Here is a 25,666-nt window from a genome sequence, read left to right as displayed (position 1 = left end):
TGCATCAATATGAGGCATCATGTCCTGAGAAGCAGCCAATTTCAGAATCTCATTCAAATGCTTATGTGTGAGCTTTGAGCGCAGCTTTGTTTTATTAATGTTCATTAGTGAGAAAACTTGCTCACAAAGGTAGGTTGTCCCAAACATGGACAATGTTTTAGCAGCGAGTGCTGTCAATGCGGGATAGCCTGGTAGGAGGTACTTGTAAAATGTGTCCAAGCTTACAGAGGCAAATCTGTCCTTCAGTTCTACATCACACTGCAAATCAATGATTTCAAGTTGCATGGCAACGGGCAAATCACAAGCTTTGACTGTGAATGGTGAGCGAAAAACTGCAAAATCTGTTTCGAGTTCGCTAAAAACCTGAAATCTTTTCTCAAACTCCATCAACAGCCCTCAAATCTTCTCTTTGTACCGTTTCACGTCAGAATTAACGCTGGCTGCGCACATATCTTTTAAACAGGGAAAATGAGCAGGGTCACCGCTTGCCACCTGCGTCTCCCATAACCCGAGCTTTAACTTGAATGCACGTATGCTGTCACAATACTGTGTTACGATTTTTTTGCGTCCCTGCAACATTTTGTTAAGAATATTCAAGTGCTCAGTGATGTTAACCATAAACGCAAGGTCCTGCAGCCACAGATGCCACTGTAATTCCTTAACAGGTTTACCTTTTTTCTCCATGAATTGTCCGATTTCATCACGTAAATCAAAGAAGCGCTTTAGCACAGCACCTCTGCTTAACCATCGTACGTTCGTGTGATAAGGCACACCATGGATAATGTCACTGAGAAAGCTGTCAAATTGACGATGATTGAGACCTCTGGCTCGGATGAAATTAACAGTTCGGACAACCACCTCCATGACGTGATCCATTCTTAGCGATTTGCTGCATGATGCCTCCTGATGCAAAATGCAATGAAATGTCCAAAAATTACCTCCCTCATTTGCGGCTTGTACTTTATCTCTGAACTTTGTCACAACACCTGCCTTTTTACCGATCATTGACGGCGCACCATCAGTAGCCAGGCTTACGGTGCGTGACCAGTCCGCTCCGACTCTGTCCAGCGCTCCAACGACGGAGCTGAAAATGTCCTCAGCTGTTGTGGTGTCAATCATCGGCACCAGCTCGAGAAACTCCTCTGTGACATTCAAAGTCTTGTCAACTCCACGAATGAATATGGCCAGTTGAGCGACGTCCGTGATATCAGTACTCTCATCAATCGCAACAGAAAATGCCACAAATGACCCCACTTTGCGTTTTAGTTGGTGGTCCAAATCTGCAGAGATTTCCGAAATCCTGTCTGCCACGGTATTTCTTGTCAACCTTATATTGGCGGAAGCATGTCGCTTCTCAGGACACACAATTTCAGCAGCCGCCAGCAAGCAGTTTTTGATGAACTCTCCATCACTGTACGGCTTTGATGCCATTGCTATTTGGCTCGCAATTAGGTAGCTGGCTTTCACCGCAGCATCACTGGCTTCTCGGCTCCGGGTGAAAACAGATTGCTGTTTCTTCAGACGCGCCATCATTTCATTTACCTTCTGTTTTCTCAATTCTCCATGCAAACTGTTGTATTTTTCACCATGCTGAGTTTCGTAATGGCGCCGGATATTGTATTCTTTAAGCACCGAAACTTGCTGCTGGCACACCAGGCACACGGGTTTCCCATTCACCTCCGTGAACATATAAGAACATGTCCATTTTTCTTGAAAAGTCCGACACTCTGTGTCTACTTTTCTCCTTTTTGACAAAGACATTTTGCTGATGAGGGTGCGAGGCAAACGAAAAAGTAGATAATGCAATTGTCGCCAATAGACGCTGTACAGACGTTCAATTTTACCAGGTCAAGGTGGTCCAAGTTCCGCCGCAGTGTTGCTTTCATGTTGTCTGCACGTACTAAAACACTGCACCCCCTAGCGGATAATACAAGAACTACAAATTTTAAAGAAAATTCATATTTTTTTAATACAATGCAACTTTCTTCCTCGGGCCGTACCAAACCACCAGACGGGCCGGATCCGGCCCGCGGGCCGTATGTTTGACACTGATGGAACAAGCCGAAAGGAAAAGAAGAATACTGGTACATAAGATAATACATTTTTTTTTTTTTTTTTTCAAAATGTAATAGGCCCATAAGGTAATTACTGGCCAATAATTAACTAAGTCCTGAACCTATAACTTCCCCTACAGTTGAAACGAAACACACGTAAGACCATGCATTTTCCCCTCACTGTTTGACATGCAATTGCACTAAACGTTTCTTGTTTTGGGTCAACTGGGATTACCCAAAATATTCATATTTGCAAAATGCCAGATTGTTTTTTTCAATGCTCAATTTTTTGTATGTGCGTGTGGTGGGCGACCAGGCCCTGGGAGTCAAGCTTAGAGAAATATAAAAACACACCACTATGGTTACCAGTTCTTTTTACTGGCAACCATTATCTCTGTACCATGGTTGTGGAAGTGAATAGCTTGATTCTGAATGACGTCTTTTGAAATCATTGGCAGGGACTGAGTTAATTTAAAATAACGTTATGGGCTTAGGGACTCTTATATTGGCAGATATGTAGAGATTTTTTTAACAGGACAATAATATAATAACCAGCCAATAGCACAATACGTTTTAATGTTATCAAAGATTACATTAGTGGTCCAGGACTTTTATTACGTTACTGGCCAGTTATGATTTCACGAGTCAGGGAAGACTGGAACAAGAAATCAACAGATCGATGACGCGTCTGCAGTGATGCGGACTTTGTGTGGTTCCGTTGTGGGAAAGAAGGACCTATCACGAAAGGCGAAGCTCTTAATTTACTGGCGGATCTATGTTCCTACGGTCAATTATGGTCACGAGCTGTGTGTCGTGACCGAAAGAACAAGATCCATGGTGAAAAAAGATGAATAAAGCCGCAAAGAAGTTCAGTGTGGGCGAGCTTATGCCAAATGATTTGGTGACGAACATACAATAAGTGCATCAAGGGTAAAAATTGACGTCCCCCCCACCCTCCATCCCATGGAGGGATGTGATGCCATGAAGATGGTACGTGCTAGCCAATAGAGCTCGTGCACCTACGACATAAAATCAAGTGACTTTTGTGTATCTCTCCATATTGCCGGTCAAACAAAGCATTGTTTAATGCTAAGTCTGTTGGAGACTACACGAAAATGTCTTATAAGACAACGTCCAGAGTTTTGTCCAATACCGTTAAACATTTAGAAGGTGATAACAAACGAAGGTACGTGGAAAAATGTGCGGCATCGAGGACTCATATTTAATGCCGTAGTTGATGTCTTTGCTGATAAGCAATTGGACTGTTAATTCCCTTCCGGTTGTCTTGTACAACTGGATTTACACATGTATCTGGTGGGAAAGTCGTTGCGATTTACACAGATAAGTTTGAAAGCGTATAAAAGTCTGCACGTATACAAATACTTCGTTGGAATAAATCCGACATCGTGACGGGTTGACAGCTCGTGAACCCAGAAGCGTATTCAGCTTGTTGCGGGTTTCGTGTATGTGGGTGTATGTGTTGTGTGGGTGAAACTGACTTTGCATGCGTTTTTGGTTAGAAGTGAGCGTAAGAGGAAAAAGAAAGTTGATTCACGGCGACCGGGAACTGTTGCGTGCAAAAAGAAAATAAAGCGAATATAACAGCCAGTGGATGCTCCGTGATTTTACCACTCCCGCCATCGAGCTTCAGAGTTGCGACACGAGAAGGGAGTTAACCCCAAGGAGGGCAACCTCGGCCCCGAAGAAGGCGTCGCCCCTGCTTCTCCCAACCACGGTCAGGCCACCGGAGCAGGAACGGTTAACACTGGCGACCATTAAGGGACTGTCTCACCTTGTCCAAGGAGTGGTGACCGTCGTCTCTTTTCACCAGAATCAGTAAAGTACTTGCTTTATTCACCAGAGTCAAGCTAACAAGTGATGGCTTCTGCAACAGGCTACAGCCGCTACATGTTAACCTTTGCTGGAATCCATCGATCTTTTCAGCTAGTATTCAATACAAATACCAATATTTAAATAAATGAACCCCTGGTTTTACATAAACCACATTCATTACCTGTGATTGGGGGAAAAAAGAGGACGGGGACTCTGCTCCTCCTCACGGAAGCATATTGCAGCCACACGCATACACACACACACCTCTAAACCTCTCTGTGACAGACTTTTTAAAAAAAATATGCATTGTTCTCAAATAAGTCAACTTGGCATGATAAATACTAGGTAATTTGAGATTAATAATTATTTCTACCTGAAATGAAGTTATCGCTACACAGTCGTATGTATTTTGTATGGCACCAGCCATCACGTTTAATTGCCAAAATCCATCGCTGTTTTTTGGTCTTCTCAGCTGGTATTCCATAGAATGATCTCTTTGAATATTTGTCTTGTCTATTGTGACAGCAGGTCTCGGGTATTGTAAATATTCTCCTCCATTTCAATGTCTCCCACAATATCAAACAGCTCTGTATGACCGGCAATATGGCGCCGTGAAAACGGTGACGTCACGTGCACAAACTCAAAAGGTGGAGCTGCTATATTGCACTACACTTACCAAGAAACAGGATGTGTGTCACGGCTAAAAATTGAAATCTCTCTTACCCAATTTGATGCCAGGAAAGAGCTGGATGAAGTGGCTCGAGAAAGGGAAGTCTGGCTATCCCTAGTGAAGCTACAGCCCTCGCAATTCCATCCAGTAAAGCGGTAGAAGATGGATGGATGTATTCATTGTACAGTGTGCCCTTGCCACAAAGCATGCTGGGAGCATGTACATAGGGTTTAAAGTGCATGTTTTGTGTCAATTACTTCTCCAGGTATCTTATTTATTTATTTGTTATTTTCTAGTTATGCTATTCTGTTTGTTTGGTTCCTGCTGTGATAATTTTAGTTTCGATGTGACACTGAGACTGTACATGGTCAGGAGTGACCTGCCTACACAGGCAATGTAAGCTTCTTCTGATGACAGATGTGAAATGCAATTGTTCCTCATTGTCTCGTGAGCACCATCATATGGTAGCGTACATACACACTAAAACAGTGCTCGCATACATGCTAACCGTGTAAGCAGTGTGTTCAAGTGTACTTCAATGGACAAGTCACACAACGATTGACTTTTAAGTGCATCTTATGGTTGCAAAAATATGGTAGGTATCATACATAGGTATATTAATACTGCTTCCAGAATTTGCGACCTTTCATTATTCGCGGGGGTATAAGCGACGTAACCCCTGTGAATAACGGGGAAACAATGAATTTGAGATTTCATGAAAAATGTTCTCCATCTGTCTTCCTCAGATTCCACAGGGCCAATTGCACATTGCCCAGGTGCCTCAAGGCGAGGAAGTACAGATCACCCAGGACAGTGAGGCAAGTCTGCATGGGTTTGTGGGTGTAGATCACGAGTGTAAAATTCAAGGCCCAGGGGGCCAGATCCGGCTAGCCACATGATTTTATGTCATCTGCAAAGGCAAATTATGTGTGTCAACTTCCATGATTCTTGTTAAGATCTATTCAAAAATTTCTAATTGTCATATCATAAATGATGACATTGAGATTATGCAATAATTTTTGTTTGACTAAACATCAAGAATAGTTGAAGAACCAATTACCCTTGATTTCTGATTCCAAAACTAGTTTAAAAGATGTGTAAAAGGTGTAAATATGATGTTGATTAAAGATTTTTATTTTGTAGACTTCCAAGAGATAGAAAATTTATGGATGATTTTTCAGAACTGGTGTCAATTATTTCTGACTACAACTATTTTGTCATAAGAGGAGACTTTAACATTCATGTTGACAACAACATGGAAATAAAAGAACTCTTTGCCATACTAGACAAATTTGACCTCTTTCAATATATTAAGAGTCCAACTCACACTCAAGGTCTCATCTTAGACCTGGTCATCTCTAAGGATGTTGAGATTCTATCAACTGAAATTAAGCCTGTGGCTTTGTCTGAAAATTTTTGTGTATTTTTTTTAACTACATTTTATTCTAAAAGTTCAGACAACTTGAATCTCTACTCGGAAAAGGTACATAAATGAGATAACTTGCAAAAAATTATGGAGACTGTAGCTGTGCCGCAAACCTTGAATGCTGAGACAATTGGTGACATTTTGGAGAATTTCACCTCGAAATTCCCAAATGCCATGTATGCTGCTGGTGCTCCTGTTAAAACCAAGACCATCTTGAGGTGACCTAATACACTGTGGAGGAGTGCAATGATGGTCAAGAGCTCTAAATCAAAGTGTAGTAAAGCAGAACACAAGTGGACAAAACTAAACTGCAAATTGACTATGACCTCTACAGACAGTGTCTTTGTAATTTTAACCAAGATTTCGTCAGGGCTAGATGGAAACAAATTTTTTAAATTACCTCAACAATGCTTGCACTCAGTTTGCTGTGGTTGACAAGCTAACAACCCCACCGAATCGATAGCTGCAGAACTCGAAACAGCTGATAGATGCAATGAGTTTGCCAGTTATTTTTGAGGAAAAATACAATCCATCAGGTTAAATATCAGCACAAATCAGCAAACTGATACAATGGGACTACATTTGAAGCCACCCAGGGAAAGCTTTATTACCAGAATTTGATACAGTTGACCCAAAAACTGTAAGGAAAACTTTTCAGCAGCTGAAACCATCAATGAGCTGTCTTGACTCAATACCATCTGACTTTTTCAAAACTATTATGAAATCAGTGCTAGCTGATTTTCCACAAATAATCAATTTCTCCATTCAAAGCTCTTAAAGTAGCTGCTGTTTAGCCTCTTCTAAAAATCAAGGACGCTTCCATGTTACAAAGCTATAGATCCATCTCTAATCTCCCTTTCATCGCCAAGGTTGTTGAAAAAGTTATTTTTAATCAACTCATCAATTTCTTGGATTTAAATTTACTTTTTGATCAATTTCAATGAGGTTTCCGAACTCATCACAGTATAGAATATGCTCTTATCAAAGTCCTAAATGATATAAGATTGAATACTTACCGAGGAAAGGTGTCAAGTTTGGTCTTGATGGGTCTCAGCGGCCTTTGATACTGTAGATCACAATATACTAATATACAGGTTGGAAATGTGGGTAGGACTAAATAGAACGTTCCTTAAATTGTCCAGGTCCTACCTGGAGTAGAGGAGCTACTTTGTTTTGGGAATGCGCAATCTAAACAAATGGCAATGACATTGGGGGCCCCAAGTGTCAGTTCTTGGACCCCTCCTGTTCAGCCTGTATATGCTACCCTTGTGTCAAATTTTCCAGAACTTTAGTTTTGACTATCACAGCTATGCAGATAACACAGTTATATGTAGCAGTCTCTCCAGATGACTTTTGTTCAATTGAGGTGTTGTGCCACTGTCTAAATCGGATAAATAACAGGGTTAGGATTACATAATTTGCTGCAAATAAATCACAACAAAACTGAGATTTTTGGCAATGAAGAAAAAAGGATTACTTTTCGGAAATACCTAGAGACACAATCCTTAAAAAGCAAAGACCAAGTCTGAAACCTTGGTTTTATGATAGATTCTGACCTGACTTTCAACAGTGATATGAAATCAATCTTGTAAAGCGCACTGGATTAATGTGCTATACAAATAAATTTGCTTTGGTTTTCCTTAGACTATTGCTTCATTTGTTGCTCGTGTGGCATTTGTGTGTCATAGCTTTAAAAGCTTTAATTTTGGCTGACAGTGGGACATAATATACTTGAAGAATTATGTTTGATTTATTATTAATTGTTTGTCTTCTGTTGGATTACATCTGAGTACAGCACTTCAGTAATAGCTATTAAAGTCATTATTGACTTAACTAAAAACAGATGTTGCCTATTGCATGCTTTCATGTATATATACCGCCCTACTTATTCATGGAGTTATGACTTTTGTTTCCATGTAAGTCCCAGATGCCTCATTTCAACCACCAAGCACCACTGCGTATGCTCACAGCGCAGAGACTTGCCATCTGAAATTAAAATTTAAAGCCCACTGACAGTTGAGGAGTAATTTTTGCATTAACATCACTCTACATTACTTCGTCAGGTAGTTGGAGAGAGATTTATTTCAAGGCGCCAGTCTACGAAAATATACACACATGTAATCACACACTGTATGCTATGTTCAGCACATGAATTACAGCTTGATAAATTATGCAGCAGCCATTGACACTTCAACCATGTGTTTTTCACATTTTCTTACTCGTTTTGGACAGAGAGGATGACATGAACGATTGAGTGAGAGAGACTAGGATTATTGATGGGAGAAAAGCTTTAAAGTCTTTCCTGCTCTTTTGTGGCTGAACTCAGATTTTCTTTCCCCCTCTCCCCTTCCTATTTCATGATTATGTTTGTTTTTTTAGAGTTCAAAGCTTAGCAACAGAATCCCACTTTTACCAACTGCCACTCACACAGAATATATTTTCATTAGGAACAGACCCCTTTCCACCAAGACATTGGGTTTAGAATGCTCAAAGAGGAAATTAGCTGTTGAAGAGATTACACTGTTCTCTGCCCGTACGATTTTTCAGATTGCCCCAAACACATGAAATACAATAAGCAAGAGAAAACCCCAGAAATGTGGGCCGTTTGAATGTGGCACATAATGTATAATCTGTTTTGACCAGTGCTGTTTGTTATTGTGGAGGTTTAGAGTTTTTATGATGGTCAATGCAGTTTTTTTGAAGTTATTTTGTAACCAGACATGACTGAATTTGTGTCATTGTTTATGAGCTACTACTCATTTGGCAATTCAGTGCTGAGAATTGATACACCAGCTGTTGCACTTTAAACTGATAGTGACCATTATGAATTAATGTTGTTTAAAGTAGTAGTGCCTTAATTTTCATTCACCCACACCACAACTTAAGAAGATAACACAATGTTGATTACACCTATCAACTGTTCTAACATCTTTCTGTATTTTTCAGTGTTTATTCTTTTAGATTTTGAAGATGTTGAGGTTCTCTCTAGGAGTGACCAGGTTGGATAGTATTAGAATTGACCTCATTAGAAGGACACCCAATGTTGGATGTTTTGGAGACAAGGTTCGAGAGAGCAGACTTCGATGGTTTGGACATGTCCAGAGGCGAAAGAGTGAGTATATTGGTAGAAAGGTGCTGAGGATGGAGCTGCGAGGCAAAAGAGCGCGAGGAAAACCAAAGAGTTGTTGTAAGGGAAGACATGAGGGCAGTGGGTGTTAGAGAGGAAGATGCAGGAGATAGGCTCAGATGGAAAAAAATGACACGCTGTGGTGACCCTTAATGGGACAAGCCAGAAGAAAAAGAAGAATGTTTTAGATTTTGTGGCGACTGCTGACATTCCTGCGCTGGCCACGTGGTGTCGAAAATGACTCAGCAGAAATGACTCATTTTACTCCGCAATAGGCAGAGCATGGCCCCTTCTCTACCATTCATAAATAGCTAATGAAACATATTTTGTGTTTCTGTAATAGAAAATAATCATACAATAATTACCTCTTCTAAAGAATACATCTTCTTTCCTCACCAGCCATCCTTTAAAACAGACGTCATAGACACATAGTCACATAGTGGGAAGGCGGGTGTTAGGCTAAAGATGTCTTTATCCTCCTTATCCTTATCCTTTATCCTCGGACGTGTGGTGACCCCGCTGATGTCCCTACGCCTCTCCCGCTTGTAGTTTGCCTATACTTGAGTGCAGCCCATGCGCGTAGTTTTGGAAAATGTGCTGCGGTTCGTCTCTAAGTTAGAGGTGTCACTGATTGGAGTTGACTTGGACGCGATAAGGTGGAGTTTCCTCACCACTCTTTGCTCATTTCTGCTTGCCGTTTTTTACATTCCCTAGCAATGAACAAAGTAACAACAATGGGGACCGTGGTACTGTATCTGTTTGAACCAATGGTCTAAAATGACCAGATGATACATTTAATTATCCTGCATTCATTCAAAGTATCATTAAACCTTTCAAATCTAATCAGATTTCAATACAATGAGCTGTGGGTATGTCTGGTACTGGTACTGTCTGGTTATGGCATCAGTTTACCACATGCAATTATATTTACGGTGAAGTAAGTTATGACCAGCTGTAGCTCTCAAATAAACGTGGCAACATTTTAAATGGATCACGTTCATTAAAATCTTTATTTGTGAAAATATACCAAGACTACGATTCCGGCTTCTGTGTGTTTTGATGCAATAATAAGCCTTTTACACAAGGCTCCGTAGCTCAGTGGTCAGAGCATTGATTTCATAAACCAGGTGTCGTGAATTCGTATCTCACTGGGGCCTCTACTCCCAAAGAGGGATTGTGTCAGGAAGGGCATCTGGTGTAATAACTGTGCCAAAAAAGTATGAGCATTCATCCAAGATGTTGGAGGCCGCGTAGCTCAGTGGTTAGAGCACTGGTTTGGTAAACCAGGGGTTGTGGGTTCCTATCCCACTGGGGCCTCCACTCCCTGAGAAGGGTTGCGTCAGGAAGGGCATCCAGCGTAAAAATTGTGCCGAACAAATATAGGCGTTCATCTGACATGACACGCTGTGGCGACCCTGAAAGGGACAAGCCGAAAGAAAGAGCTGTGGGTATGTGAGATCTTCTCAGGGTTTGTACCCTTGGTGGAGGTTTTGGTTTTTATGATGTATTGGTACTTGCATTTTTTTTTCATGACATCTTTCTCTTTCAGGGAAACCTTCAGATCCACCAGGTGCATGTTGGCCAAGATGGACAGGTAAGAAAATCAAATTATTTTGAGGTCAGAGTCGCGCACCAATGTCCATGATTGAAAGGGTCCATTTAAAAAAAAAAAAAAAAAAAAAAAAACTATTTCAGAAATTCTTTCAGGATATGTAAAGTTCTGAGCACAACTGTACACATATGCACTCACACCGTTCTGTAAAAAAAAACATTTGCCCCCTTCCTGATTGCATATCTAGTACACACAGAGGTTTCAAATCATCAAATCAATTTTAATATCACTTAGAGACAACACAAGGAAATACAAAATAAGTTTGTGAATGACATTTCAATTTATTAAGGCACACAAAAAAAATCTAAACCTTTCTGACCCTCACTGAAAAAACAAATGCCCCCCTTGTTAAATCACAAAGTCACTGTGCCTAACCACAAGATTGGGAAAGGCGAGTTCAATTTCACAAGCCACACCCAAACCTGATTACCACCATACTTGTTGAATAAAGAAATCACCTAAATAGAATCTGTCAGAGAACGTGAAGTAGGCTACAAGATCTCAAGAACCAATGCATCAGGCCCCGAGCTAAAGAAATTCACGAAGAAATGAGCAAAAAACTGATTGAAATCCGTCAGTCTGGAAAAGGTTACAAAGTCATTTCCAAGGCTTTGGGACTCCAGTGAACCACTGTCAGAGCCATTATCTACAAATAAGAAAAACTGGGAACAGTGGCAAAACTTCCCAGGAGTGTATGACCAACTAAAATTACTCCAAGAGTACGACGACGATTCATCCAGGATGTCACAAAAGATCCTCGAACAACATCGAAAGACACCTGCAGGCCTTGCTAGCACCTCAGTTAAAGGAGGAACTGTCCAAAATTCACACGTATGTATATATACAATTAAACCTCCAATATGAAGTGGTAATATTATTGCATATATTTTGGACATTAATTGAAAAAAAATGGAAAATAAAGAGCATTTTTAAAATCCAAGGAAAATCTGTGCCAACATGTGCCAGCTTTCACAGCCAGGCCCAGATCAAACGTCCTCCCCAGTTGACGACGACAGTGAGCTAGTTGATGACCTGAATTGTTTTTACTCCAGATTTGAAAAAGACGCTTTGACTCCACACACCCACCAAGTCGCTCTACCAACCACTTCAATACCTCAGACTCTTCGGTTGACCAACCATGAAAAGGAAATGAGGTCCATCTTCAAACAACAAGAGATTAACAAAGTGGCGGGCCCAGACCTTGTGTCCTTATCCTGCCTCAAAGTCTGCACAGACGAGTGTGCTCCAGTCTTCACAAAAATCTCTGGAACTGTGCAAATGCCATTCCGCTTCAAATGCTCCCCCATTGTTCCGGTCCTCAAGAAACCAACAATCTTGGGTCTAAATGACTACAGGGTTGCTGTTGCCTTGACATCTGTGGACATGAAGTCCATTGAATGCCTTGTTCTGGACCACCTTAAGGACATCACAGTTCCCTAGCTTGCTTATATGGCTTATAGGTCTGTGGATGATGCAGTCAACACGGGTTTGCACTTCATCCTTGAACACCTTGACAGTGGGGGAACCTATGTGAGGATCCTGTTCGTCAACTTCAGCTCTGCGTTCAACACCATCAACCCCGAACCCCTCTCCTACAGTTTTGCGTCTTGCCTGCCATCTGCCAGTGGATTTACAACTTCCTGATGGACAGGACACATCTACACCGGGGCACCCCAACGTCGTGTCCTTTCCCTGCTCCTCCTCTCTACACTCACGACTGTACCTCAAGGCACCCAGCTGTCAAACTCCTGAAGTTCGCAGATGACACCGTCGCAAGTCATCGTGTTAATCAAAGGCTCCGAGTCTACATAGCGATAGGAAGTGGAGAGGCTGGAGCTTTGGTGTGGCCAACACAACCTGGAGTGCAACACACTAAAGACAGTACAGATGATTGTGCACTTCAGGAAGGATCCTTCACCACACCTCCCCTCACGCTTCCAACTGTCCTGTGTCAACCATGAAGACATTCAAATTCTTGCAAATTATAGTCTCACAGCACCTTAAGTGGGAGACAAACATCAACTCCATCGTCAAAAAAAGCCCTGCAAAAGGATGTACTTCTTGTCTCTCTCGCCTTCCAGTCTGGGCCTCCCTGCTAAAGCTACTGCTCCTGTGACCAGACCTCAGATAAGTGCTAGAAGATCGGTTGATGGAGTACAAATCAGAAGCTATATAAAATAGCTATAAGCTATTTTAGACTGTTTCTTCACATGTATAATAGACATTATTACATTAGTATTACATTTCAATCCATAAATGTGTGCCAGTACATAAAATTGTTAAAAACATGTTGAATATAATTAGAATATTTACTTAATTAAATATAAATGGTATGAATAAAAATTTACTGAGGTTCAATCTTGACTGAGTAAAATGCTGTATTGCCTTGACTGCCCGAATGATGTTTTTATATTTCACATCATTGAATGGGTGCATTAGCACCTCAAACTCAAAAGAGGAAGTAAGGAACTTAACATTTTTTATCAGTTTCCATGGTGAATCGACATGTCTAGGATTCATTGATGATGTATTTTGGTTGTGGCCATGCACGATCTTAACTCATTGTGAGTGAACTTAGACTTCACGTCATTCCAATCTGCTGTTCTAAGGCTGAATGGTCCAGTTTTTGAGTTCAGGGGAAATCAAGTCAGAACTCAGGTTTAGATTAAGAGCATTTTGAACCTGCTTGCTAGAATAGCCAAACAAAAGAACACAGAATAGAATAGAAAAACAAATAGAATCTGTTTTACAAGATGTGTTTGCATTCGGACAATATTTTGTCTTTATCACAATTGCTGTCATCTCAAATAACATTTTAACCATTTTATGTATGTTACGGTTATTGTAATCTCACTAAAAAGTCTGTATGCGTGCGTGCGTGCACGTGTGTGTGTCTATCTGTGTGTGGGGCTGGGTTCTAACCGATCCTAAACAGTTTATCAGATTGAGTTCATGTCTAGAGACCCTTTTGCTGTATTCTTCTCCGGCCCATTTCATTCTGTTCTTAAATTTCCTAAATGACACATTCTGATACTCCAAGCCACAATCATTGTCAGGTAGTTATAGTGTCTCCATTTGAATTTTGGCTGCATCTGGGTCCATTTGATAACATTGCCTGATTGCACCACATCTGACTTGCAACAGGATTAAAAAGGTCATCTCCCTTGTTATTCTACATAAAAATTTTTTGGGGTACTATCTTGTATCTTGTACTATCTAGTAGTAATTTCACTTTATTGACCTTTTTTAAAGAGAAGAGTTTGTGTAAAAATAACAGGTCCGTAACATGACCCAGCTCCTGATAAAAGCTACTTAAGACTTCTGGGTAATTTCCTGTATTTTTAGAGGTCATTCTATGTGCCTGTTATTCTTCGTTCTTTTACGAAATCACTGAAGGATTCACCTGTGCAGTCATTGATGCATTGAGTCTCTGATCATGCTTGGATTTCATTGCTTGATGTCTCACTATAAAAGCCAGACCCCAATTTGCCAGATAAATTGATCAGGAAAATCATGTCATAGTACAAAGCAGTGTTACCATCAAACAACAAACAAAAAAACGAGCTTTTAAAATTAGTCATCTGGCCGTAATCCATCCATCCATCCATCCATCCATCCATCCATCCATCCATCCATCCATTCATTCATTCATTCATTCTCAAGATTACTTATCCCAGGTAGGGTTGCTGGGACTTGGAGTCATCGTAATTCATAATGCAGTAATTTTCAAATTAGGGCTTTTCTTTCATTTCTTTTCAGGAATTTCAACAAAACTACATACTCAATTGTCTGAGAGCTCTTATTTTAATACAGTATCTTGAGTGACTCTCACAGTCTTTATTTACTTAGCTTTTCAGTGTGTAGATGAACTGTACATTGAAATCATATTCATTTAATGCCAATGCAGACCTTGTTGTTGCAGCATAATTGGTTCCAATTATCTTTGACTTTTATCTCCCCCATGGGAAGTGGTAGGAACAGATGACAGACCAATGAAACTATACTATTTCTTTTACTGTTCTTTCAGAATTTTTGTCTCTTTTGCTACAATGCTGCATTAATGCAGACCAAATGGGGGATTTGGAAGATGAAAGGGGAGACTGATAAAGAGGAGGGGGACAGTAGTGGAACAATGTGAAAAGGAAACCCAAAAAGAGAAACAATCTCAGAGAATATATGTGCCATTTATGATTAAATACCAAACCCAGTTGAGCTTTAAATGGGGAAAAAAACATCACTGTTCTCAAAAGTGAAAGAGGTAGTTTTATATGCTAACCCCAATGGCTTAGGATGTGTCCACATTGCTCTCAAAGGACCCATCTTAGTTTCAGATTTGTATTTCATTTCATTTGTTATCTGGCAAGCATGTCCCTCTGCAAGTCTGTGAAAGCAGGAAATAAGACATTATTCCCCCCCCCCAAAAAAAAAGGAGGTACGAAGGCAAGTCAGAATATTTGACATTAGTAGATAATTGTAATGAAAGGCTTTACATAATTGCCTGCATTGGTTAGTGATGGACTTGCAGTACATGACCACTAAAGGGAGTTTAGGATGTAACTGTCAAGAGGGCACACGCCTAGCCTCACCTCCTCTTCCTCCTCCTCTTGTTGAACTTCTTCCATCTTTTTACAGCAGATGTTGCCGTGCATCTGCTGGATCCTCCCAAGCGTCACTGTTTGGGTCAGTGTGGGAATTAGGTCAGAAAGATTGGCTCAGTGCTGGTTCTTGGCAGCAGTCTTCCAGGACCGACACTTTGGTGTGATTTGATTTTTAATATCTAGCACCAGCACCGTGCCTGTCACAACACTTGATTAAACATTTCATGATCAACCAGATTGTTTAATTAGACCTTGAATGAGAATGAAACCATTATCTCTTGCATGTTATTCTTGTTCCTTGTTTTTTCCCTCTCTGCTCAAGAGTGCGATTGAGCTGTCAGTATTGTGTGGAGATTCCGTCACTCACACATGCAACAAAAGAAAAATGAGCTAAAAACAGCATTCTTTGTGACCATTTTATTGTAAGGGGAATGGACAGAAGAGAGGCCCAAGGATGGATACTGTTTCAAAGTACTAGGTGTCTGTTTTGTGTCTTTGTGGTATCTCACCGTGGAGCTACAGAGTGAGGGAATCCTAAGTTTCGTGTGTGTTTGTGTGTATCATTCATAGGCCAGTACAGTTCTGTTTTCCTTTGTCTATTTGGGCAGGACCCAGGGTTGTGAGTTGTGTGAGTAAGAGTGACCAGATGTTTCCGACTTATTTCACTGTGACTAAACATCAGTACAACCTGGTTCAGACCTGCCTGACTGCCAAAATCATTTTCGAGTCTAAAATGCTTACATTTGAAAATGTTGAAGTGGAAATTTTTGATGACTCTGAATTTACTGTAAAAATGTAGGACGGAGGTGTGTCTGAAATGTTTTTGTTCTCATACAAAAAAGTCAGAGGGTGAAAGGGACACTTTGAAATGCTTAGATTTTAAATTATTGAAGATCTTAACACTACACAGCACTACTGATGATGTGTATCATGAGTCTAAATTTTCATCACAACTTCAAAATTTCACTCTTGAACAAGTACACGCGTTACATTTCTCACGCAATGATATCCCAAATTTGGAGTTGACACCCCCTCCCCAACCACCCACCCCCTCTCGCCCTCCAAAAAATACCGGGTAAAATAATTGTAAACATTTAATGGGGTTATCCCTGTTATATATTTGTCTATGCCAAATGTGAGGTAAATTTATCAATTCACAGATCCAATTTTGGGACCTGCCAGTGGTCAGGTCTGTTGAGACGTTAATCTGACCCCACATGATGGCTCATAATTTATTGAATTGCTCAAACTATTTAACTGCCTCTTAACTGCGGCATACATATTGCTTTCATTTGTTCTAACAACTGCATATATTTTGGTATTACATGTATGAAGCATGAAAATATGTATAGATTATAAAATAAACGTATGGTCACAACTTTTTCTCCATTGCAGCGATGGACGGAAGGGTGGGAAAATAATTTTCCAAGGGGGTCGTAAAAACTGATAAAAATTGTCTAGGACCACAGTAGTATGCTTAACCTAATTATTTAAAAAAGAGCAAAAAACAATATTTTTTTTATATAAAGCACTAAATTGTATTTCTTAATTGTCAGTTACTTGAAAACATTGGTTGTAGTTTGTTAAAACTGGGAAATAAAACTAAACTCATTATTATTATAAAAGGACACACATCAATGTATTTTCTTACATTTTTTAAGGCTGCTGACGATTATCTATTATCTATCCATTTTCGACTGCTTATCCGAGGTCGGGTCGCGGGGGCAGTGGCTTTAGAAAGAATTTCCGGTCTTTCCTTTCCCCAGGTACTTCATCCACCTCTTCTGGGGGGATCCCAAGGTGTTCGCAAGTCATCCGAGAGATGTAGTTTCTTTCCTGTCCTGGGTATGGAACACGCTTGGAACACCGCACCAGGGAGGCATCCAAATCTGATACCCCAGCCTGGCACTGAGCCTCATCTGGCTCATTTCAGTGTGGAGAAGAATTTCACACTACCTTTAAGGGAGAGCCCGGACACCTGGCAGACGAAACTCATTCCATGATCCTGTTCTTTCGATCACCATAGGTGAGGGTAGGACCATAGATCAATTGGAAAATTTAGAGCTTCACCATTCGGCTTGGCTCCTTCTTTACCACAACAGACCGATACAAAGTCTGCATCACTGCAGATCCCACACCGGTCCACTCGTTCCATACTTCTCTCACTTGTGAACATGACCCCAAGATACTTAAACTCGTCCACTTTTCCATCATAGGGGTCTTTTCACCATGTTTTGTCTGCCCCCTCACCTACGACTTGTTTACCATGGGTCATCCTACCAGGGGCGTGAAGCCCCAGACAACCTAGGTCCAAGGATCATTTGGAAACAAAAATCCTTCCACCATGGTAAGCTGACTGCTTCCTGGAGGGGCATTCCTAGTTGAGATTTCCAAATCATTATCATGGCAAATCATTCTCTTCCATCAATTCCACCCCCCATCCTTTTGCTATACTACTTGTCCTGTTTAAGATCACAGGAAGCTAGACCCTATCTCAGTTGGCTTTTGGTGGAAGGCAGATTACACTCTGAACTGGTCGCCAGTCATTCACAGGGCACACTCCCCTCTATTTTACTTGAACTAACTCCACACAGCCATGGCCAAGATTTGAACCCTGGTCCTCAGAACTGTGAGGCCAACGCTATACAGCTGCCCCACCATGCCGCCCTTCAACACTAATTTCATGAATTTAATCTACAATGCAACTGCCTCTTAACTGCAGCACACTTCCTGTGTGTTCTAACACCTTATGAAGAGTTCCTTGATTCTTGACTCTTAACTTTTTTATCCATGTTTGAGTGCAAAATTAAACCGCATATCACATGATTGCCATCTGCAAACTTTGGATTTGACTATTAGTTTCTAAACCTGGTCTCTTGGCTTTCTATCGTTAGTTAAAGTGCATCATTTCTTGATTATATGCTTTTTTTTAACCACTTTTCCAATGATTTCTTGTTTTTAAAATTACAGTAAACAAAGAAAGTTATGAATTTTTTAGGCTCACCTTCAACAAAAAATGGTCGCACAAACTGTCGAGCCATGTTTGTGCGCTATGTATTAAGATGTTGACCAGAAATTTGTGTATTTTCTGGTCTTAAAGATTTATAACTACATTAATTTGTTGTACAGAAATTATGCTTTTAGGTTATAATTTTTTATGATATCTGATCTTTCAGTCTGTTTTATAGTTGTGAGATTGCCATTTGTGGCATCTATTTTCTCAAAGGAGATTCTCAGTTTGTCAAACATGATGGTTTTTCAATTGCATTAAAAATGCAGTACTTCTTTTGCAACATAATGAACTGCATTATGTTGGCGCAGTGTTCTATTTGTATTTACATTGCTTACCAAGACGCCTCATGAGGCATTGGGTTTACTGACAAGACAAAAACAAATTCGACATATTGTAGAGCTCACGTTGCCTTTAGGTTTGAAGCCAAAATATCCACCCACAGGTCTGTTACATTTCACTTTGAAAATTTAAATCATCCTTTTGTTCCTTGGTTTTCTCCTCATCTGAGCAACTGCATTTGTGTAAGATAGCGGCCCCATGGTGTTGACCCCACCTCCCTGCCCCCCAGAGCCAAAGAATCTTAATACTGTACTTGATTAGAAAAATTCTTCCATTTATTTCCACTGTAAGTAAACACATCCTTGCTGAGACCTGTACCAAGGGTAAATTCCCTTGCACTCCAATTTATTTGGAGCACAGAGACAAGGAAAACCACATGGAGATATACAATGAAGAAAATAAGTATTTGAACTTCCTGCTACATTGCATGTTCTCCTACTTCGAAATCATGGAGGGGTCTGCAATTTTCCTCATAGGTGCATGTCCACTGTGAGAGTGGTAATCTAAAAACAAAAAACTAGAAATCACAATGTATGATTTGTGTGATATACCTGCAAATAAGTATTTGAACACCTGTATATCAGCTATAATCGTGACCCTCAAAGACCTGTTAGTCCGCCCTTAAAGGTCCACCTCCACTCCATGTATTGTCCTGAATCAGATGCACCTGTGTGAGGTTGTTAGCTGCATAAAGAATCCTGTCAACACCATACAATCAATAAGACTCAAACTTGTAACACGGCCAAGACCAAAGAGCTCTCCAAAGACACCAGAGGCAAAACTGTACAACTCCACACGGCTGGAAAGGGCTATGGAGAAATTGCCAAGCAGCTTGGTGAAAAAAGGTCCACTGTTGGAGCAATCATTACAAAATGGAAGAAGCTAAAAATGACAGTCAATCTCAATTGAAATGGGGCCCCTTGCAAGATATTACCTTGTGGGGTCTCAATGATCTTTAGAAAGGTGAGGAATCAGCCCACGACTACATGACAGGACTTGGTCACTGACCTGAAAAGAGCTGGGACCAACGTTGGTAATACATTAAGATGTCATGGTTTGAAATCACGGATTGCACGGAAGTTTCCCCTTCTTAAACCAACACATGTCAAGCCCTGTCTGAAGTTTGCCAATGACCATTTGGATGATACAGAGGAGTCATGGGAGAAAGTTTTGCGGTCAGATGAGACCAAAATGGGACTTTTTGGTCATAATTCCACTAACCGTGTTTGGAGGAAGAGGAATGATGAGTTCCATCAGAAGAACACCCTCCCTACTGTTCAGCATCGGGGTGGTAGCATCATGCTTTGGGGGTGTTTCTCTGCACATGGGACAGGACGACTGCACTGTATCAAGGGGAGGATGACTGCGGCCATGTATTGTGAGATTTTGGGGAACAACCTCTTTCCCTCAGTCAAGAGCATTGAAGATGGATTGTGGCTGGGTCTTTCAACATGACGATGACCCGAAGCACACAGCCAGGAAAACCAAGGAGTGGTTCCGTAAGAAGCACATCAAGGTTCTGGCATGGCCTAGCCAGTCTCCAGACCTAAACACAATGGAAAATCTTTGGAGGGAGCTGAAACTCCATGTTTCTCACCAACACGCCAGAAACCTGTCTGATCTAAAGATCATCTGTGTGGAGGAGTGAGCCAAAATCCTCCCTGCAGTGTGTGCAAACCTGGTGAACAACGACAGGAAACGTTTGACCTCTGTAATTGCAAACAAAGTCTACTATACGAAATATTAACATTGGGTTTCTCAGGTGTTCAAATACTTATTTGCAGCTATATCACACACATAACTCATTAAAAAATGATACATTGCGATTTCTGGATTTTTCTTTTCATATTATCTCTCTCGCAGTGGACATGCACCAATGATGAAAATTTCAGACCCCTCCATGATTTCTAAGTGGGAGAACTTGCAATATAGCAGGGTGTTCAAATACTTATTTTCTTCACTGTATCAAGGCAGGAAAAAAGCATGGCTGACAGTCTGTAGTTTGGACACCTCTGAAAAGTTTGATGACATACCTAAACTGTGTCAGTTATTTCTTATCTTATGCTTAATTTGTCCCAATAGTGAATATTGTTCATTTAGCAATAGGTTAGGGCATGTTCAGGAAGTGCATCAACAACTCAAACCAAGATATGATTAATTTCTCCCTGCTGTTCAAGCATCATCTTATGTCAAGGCATAACGTGTGGGGAAAAAAAAAAAACATCAGTCTACAAGAGAGAGCTGGAAAATTTTAGTGTGAGTGATTGACAAACACGTTATATAACTCCTATGAAGGAGAAAGGATTGGGAAATTCATCAGTGGAAGAGAGTTTTTAAGATATATATATATATATATATATATATATATAAAATCTTTTTTTTTTTTAAATGCCAACGCCCATTATTCTAGGCGTTATGCTGGCAGTTAAAGTTCCAATTACCCAATACGACGGAATAGAAAACCTTTATTTTTCAGAAAAAAATATAGAACAATGACACTAGTAACTTTTTATTGTAGAAATGCTCAATGAGGTGGCACGGTGGAGCAGCTGGTTAGAGCATTGGCCTCACAGTTCTGACGACCAAGGTTCAAATCCCAGCCTACCTGTGTGGAGATTGAAACAGTGATAGACAACCCCTATATTTTAAGCTTTCTGGCTGCATTAAATTGGATGGGTCAAAATCGTAAAACAGACATCCTCTTAAATCAAGAAATGTAACATCTCTTTAAAAATGCCTTCATTAGTTAGATGGGCTAAGTTTGGATTTGCTTAAGTATATTTATATAGTGATAGAGCCTCAGCAGAATTTCTGTCCTTTTGGTTTTAGGGGCCTGACTTAGTTACAAATGTTATTTTTGTTATTATCCCCCTTTTGGTTTTCTGGTTCTGGATCAAGGTCGCGATTCGGTTCATGCTGGGTTCGTCGTAAAGCCTCTGTATAACTCATGTCTTGATATGATTCTTAGTTTGATGGATCGAATATGGGAACGAGATTTTAATTAGATGCAGGTGTGCATATCTTGTATGGGAGGAGCTGGGTAAAGTGGGTCAGATTACAAGGTCATCGTCATGCATTTATAGCCTCTGTATAAAAGTGAAAGAATGCACACTTCATTTACAGTACCTGAAATTCTGGTGTGTTTTATGTCCTCTAGTCTGAAATAATGGTTATGAGTTCAGTTAGAGAGACATTTTTAGGTCAGCATGTTGATTTTGCAAGTCTGCACTAAACAAGGACCTAAAACACCACTATGTTTGGGCATCTTTAAAGCAGAGTTGCAGCCAAAAGAAAGTCGAATAGCTGTCCCACCCTACCTATCTAACTGGAGATTTTGTTACTGTTGGGGCATCTGTCCAGAGTTGGCAGATAGAGATGTTGATAGCTGTAAAGCTGAAAGGAAGTTCCAGCCACTCTAAAGTCCAAATGTTTCTTTTTTCATTTTCTCGTTTTGCTTTCGAGAGTTTTCCTTTGGGAATGAAAAGAACTCGTGGCCGTTTCCTTCAAACAGAATATCATTTGTGTATAGTTTTGCATTTCTTCTTAAAACCTGCTGCAGTTGTGGAATGGGGGTTTCCTTTCTACTGTGATTTTAGCAAACAAAAACCGAGACAAAAAGTGGATGACTCATAGTATCTGACTTGCAGATTGCTCTCACAGAGACCTTCTGTGGATGCTAGTCTGCACCATGTACATAGTTAATTATGTTTGCATATTTACTGTTTCTCCTGGATCACTTGACTGAGATTTATATGGATTGGAAGAATGAGTCATATTTTTTTGTAACCATACAAACATCATTTTTGTTGTCATGTCAGTCCCTTTTCAAACAAAGTGTTAAGACTATTTCTAGAGTTTTTATGTTATTCCTTTTTGTTGATTTGTTTTTGTTTATCTTTTATCCATCGATCCATTTTCTGAGCTGCTTATCCTCACGAGGGTCGCATGAGTGCTGGAGCCAATCCCTGCTATCATTGGGCAGGAGGCATGGTACATGTAGAACTGGTTGCTAGCCAATCGCAGCGCATATGGAGACAGATAACAGTCACACTCATACTAACACCTAGTGGCAATTTAGAGTCTCCAATAATGCATGTTTTTGGGATGTGAGAGGAACCCGGAGTTCCCAGAGAAAACCCACGCAAGCATGGGGAGAACATGCAAGCTCTGCACAGGTGGGGCCGGGATTTGAACCCTGGTCCTCAGAACGCTATTGCCATATTATACAGCGAATACTCGGTTCTCAGACGTCGGATCTCGAACAAATCGTTTTTTTAATGAAAATTTCTAGATTTTTTTTTTTTTTTTTGCCACTGTTTTCGAACGAAAATCCAGTACTGGAGTGCCCCAAAAAATCCCGGAAATAACATAACGCTCGCGGCCTGACCAGCTGACCCAGGACTTGCTTTGTTATTGTGAATTACAACGCTCCCCTGAAAAAAAGAGGAAATAACGGATCATCGGGAAGACGGAGGAATACTTCCATACAGATTTGAACCTGTGGCTGTAAATAATGTTGGCTGTTCGGATGGTTCTTCGGATGTGAATGACGCGGAGTCTGACAAGCGAGCGCCGCCGAGCGAGCTCCGCCAAGTAGTGAAGCCGTGACCCCGCTCCCCGAGCATTCCACCTGAAAAAACATCTGAATCTTCTTCTTTTTCTTTCGGCTTGTCCCGTTAGGGGTCGCCACAGCATGTCATCTTTTTCCATCGAAGCCTATCTCGTCCATCCTCCTCTCTAACACCCACTGTCCTCATGTCCTCCCTCACAACATCCATCAACCTAAAAACAGCGAACGACGAACGCTCTTATTTGGAATATTCAACATTATTTACAGTCGGAGCTCACTCGTACCCCCACCGCTTGGTGGAGCTTGCTCGTCAGACTCCTTGTCTTTCTCATCCAAAGAACCATCCGAATATTCAACATTATTTACAGCCGCAGGTTCAAATCTGTTTGGAAGTATTCCTCCGTCTTCCCCATCAACTGATACTATTTCTTCATCAGATGAGGATAAAGCCGAGAAATCACTGCTAGGTATAATAGTCTCCCATGTAATCGAGCCTTTGGTGCGGCACCTCATACGTCACATCCCCGCACATAGGTCATATGACTTGCTAAAATGGCGGCCTCTCTGAAAATTTGTAGTCGTCGATAAAAATCTTCTCAGAACACCATTAAATGAGAGAGGATTAACATTGCATTGTGTCATGGTCCTGCCGGTCCAGCCCTGGCTGTGCGGGTTCCTGCACAACTGCGCTGATTGGGAGGTGCACAGCTTCGCCTCATGCTGGCTGATTGGCCCCAGTGTATATATGACCATGGGGACGACTGGTCCGGCGCCAGATCGCTGCGGCTCATGCCCCGTTCCAGCACTCCCATATTTCTGATCGTATTCCCGTGTGTACCGATCTCCGCCTGTTCTCCGACTGACCCCATAAGCCTGACTCCTTTGACACTTCTGGCTTCTTTGATCGATCTCCCGTGTACCGACTCCTGCCTGCCTGCGGACCTGCTCTCTACGCCAAACGTCCTGACTACCACTGCTGCACCTGACTGCCTGCCTGATCCCTGACCTTGGAGCAATAAACTTTTTTTCCAATTTACCTCTGCGTCTCCCAACTCCTGCATTTGGGTCCTACCTCCGTTTCGATGGGTCGTGACACATTGTCAAGATACAGTACATATTACATGACCCATTTGATAGATTGTTGATCCAAACCACCAGAATTTCCCTTTAATATCATTTGTAAAATGTCCACTGTATGAAGGTGTACAGTACAGTATACACATATGATGTAGCTATATATAGGCACTGCTTACTATATGAAAAATTTCAGGACACAGAGGTAAACCTGCATTTTTTTCCTTCATTTTTCAAAAGATGTTTCCCTATAGAATATAATTAAAATATGAAATAATATTTTCTGGAGTTGGTATCACTGTGGACGACTGGTTAGCACATCTGCCTCATAGTTCTGAGGACCGGGGTTCAAAACGCGGTCCCTCCCATGTGGCATTTGCATGTTCTCCCCCTGCCTGCATGGGGTTTCTCTGGGCACTTCGGTTTCCTCCCACATCAGAAAAACATGCATTAATTAAGATTCTAAATTACCCACAGGTGTGAATGTGAATGCAAACGATTGTTTCTTTCTATGTGCCCTGCGATTGGTTGACGACCAGTTCAGGGTCTAGCACGTCTTTCACCTGAAGATATGTGGGACAGACTCCAGCATCCACACACATTTTGGCCATTTATGCACTCTGGCGTGTGTGCATTCCCTCGTCTATCTAGCCAAGTGCGCATTCTTCCAAAGACTAAAGTGCATCCTCATCTGCACTCCAGAGGCTACAATAACTCTAGTTCCTCCACTTAGGTAAAGTTACCACATTATTCTCATCAGTAGCCAAACATCAACTTATGGCATACGAATTGGGGAAGACAAATTCAGCACCGGCAGACACATTTTCCTTACACCTGTGTGAGGCATTTTATCTTCAAACATGGTGCATGGTTGCGTGGAGTTTGTCTGGAAGCACTGTTCACAACAACAGCATTTATCTTAGTGGTGTGATGGCGTGTTAGATGTATAATCATTTCCTGCCTGTATATGTGGTAGGGTTGCTGAGCCAGCTGATCAGCAGCTGCCTCACACACTTTCCCATTGATGGTTTAAATGATGGCGGTCAAAATATGCATTCATTCTTGAGGTCAATATTGTGATGAAATAACATTTATTGTACACCACTTACAGTATTTAGTATTGAGAGAATACAAAACACCTGCTCCTCCTCAATGTGGCACCTTATACAAGCGGTGCTGATCTCTTACTGTTGACACACCTAACTTCCAAAGGAAGGTTAATGTCTTATTTAAAATGTAGAAATATTTCCCGAATGGATTTGTATGGCAGTCTCGCCAGAGAGACACTATTTGCCAGTGATTGAAGCCTAACCCAGACTTCAATGAGTAACACCTCATGGACTGTTGCAC

The 25,666-nt window shown here is 41.0% G+C and overlaps 1 protein-coding gene across 3 annotated transcripts in view; it reads left to right on the top strand.

Moving 5' to 3' along the window:
* banp (BTG3 associated nuclear protein) overlaps positions 1-25,666 on the top strand; it is a 75,521-nt gene that overhangs the window by 26,190 nt on the left and 23,665 nt on the right. For all 3 annotated transcript variants that reach the window (XM_061822034.1, XM_061822035.1, XM_061822036.1), the window contains exons 10-11: positions 5,304-5,375; positions 10,660-10,704. In XM_061822034.1, coding sequence (XP_061678018.1) covers positions 5,304-5,375; positions 10,660-10,704 — 117 coding nt within the window. The remainder of the gene's footprint in view (positions 1-5,303; positions 5,376-10,659; positions 10,705-25,666) is intronic.

The sequence above is a fragment of the Syngnathoides biaculeatus genome, chromosome 6, assembly GCF_019802595.1.
Source record: "Syngnathoides biaculeatus isolate LvHL_M chromosome 6, ASM1980259v1, whole genome shotgun sequence".
In the NCBI taxonomy this organism is placed as follows: domain Eukaryota; kingdom Metazoa; phylum Chordata; class Actinopteri; order Syngnathiformes; family Syngnathidae; genus Syngnathoides; species Syngnathoides biaculeatus.
Note: the sequence above shows the minus strand (reverse complement) of the source record. Positions and strands in the feature narration are given on the sequence as shown.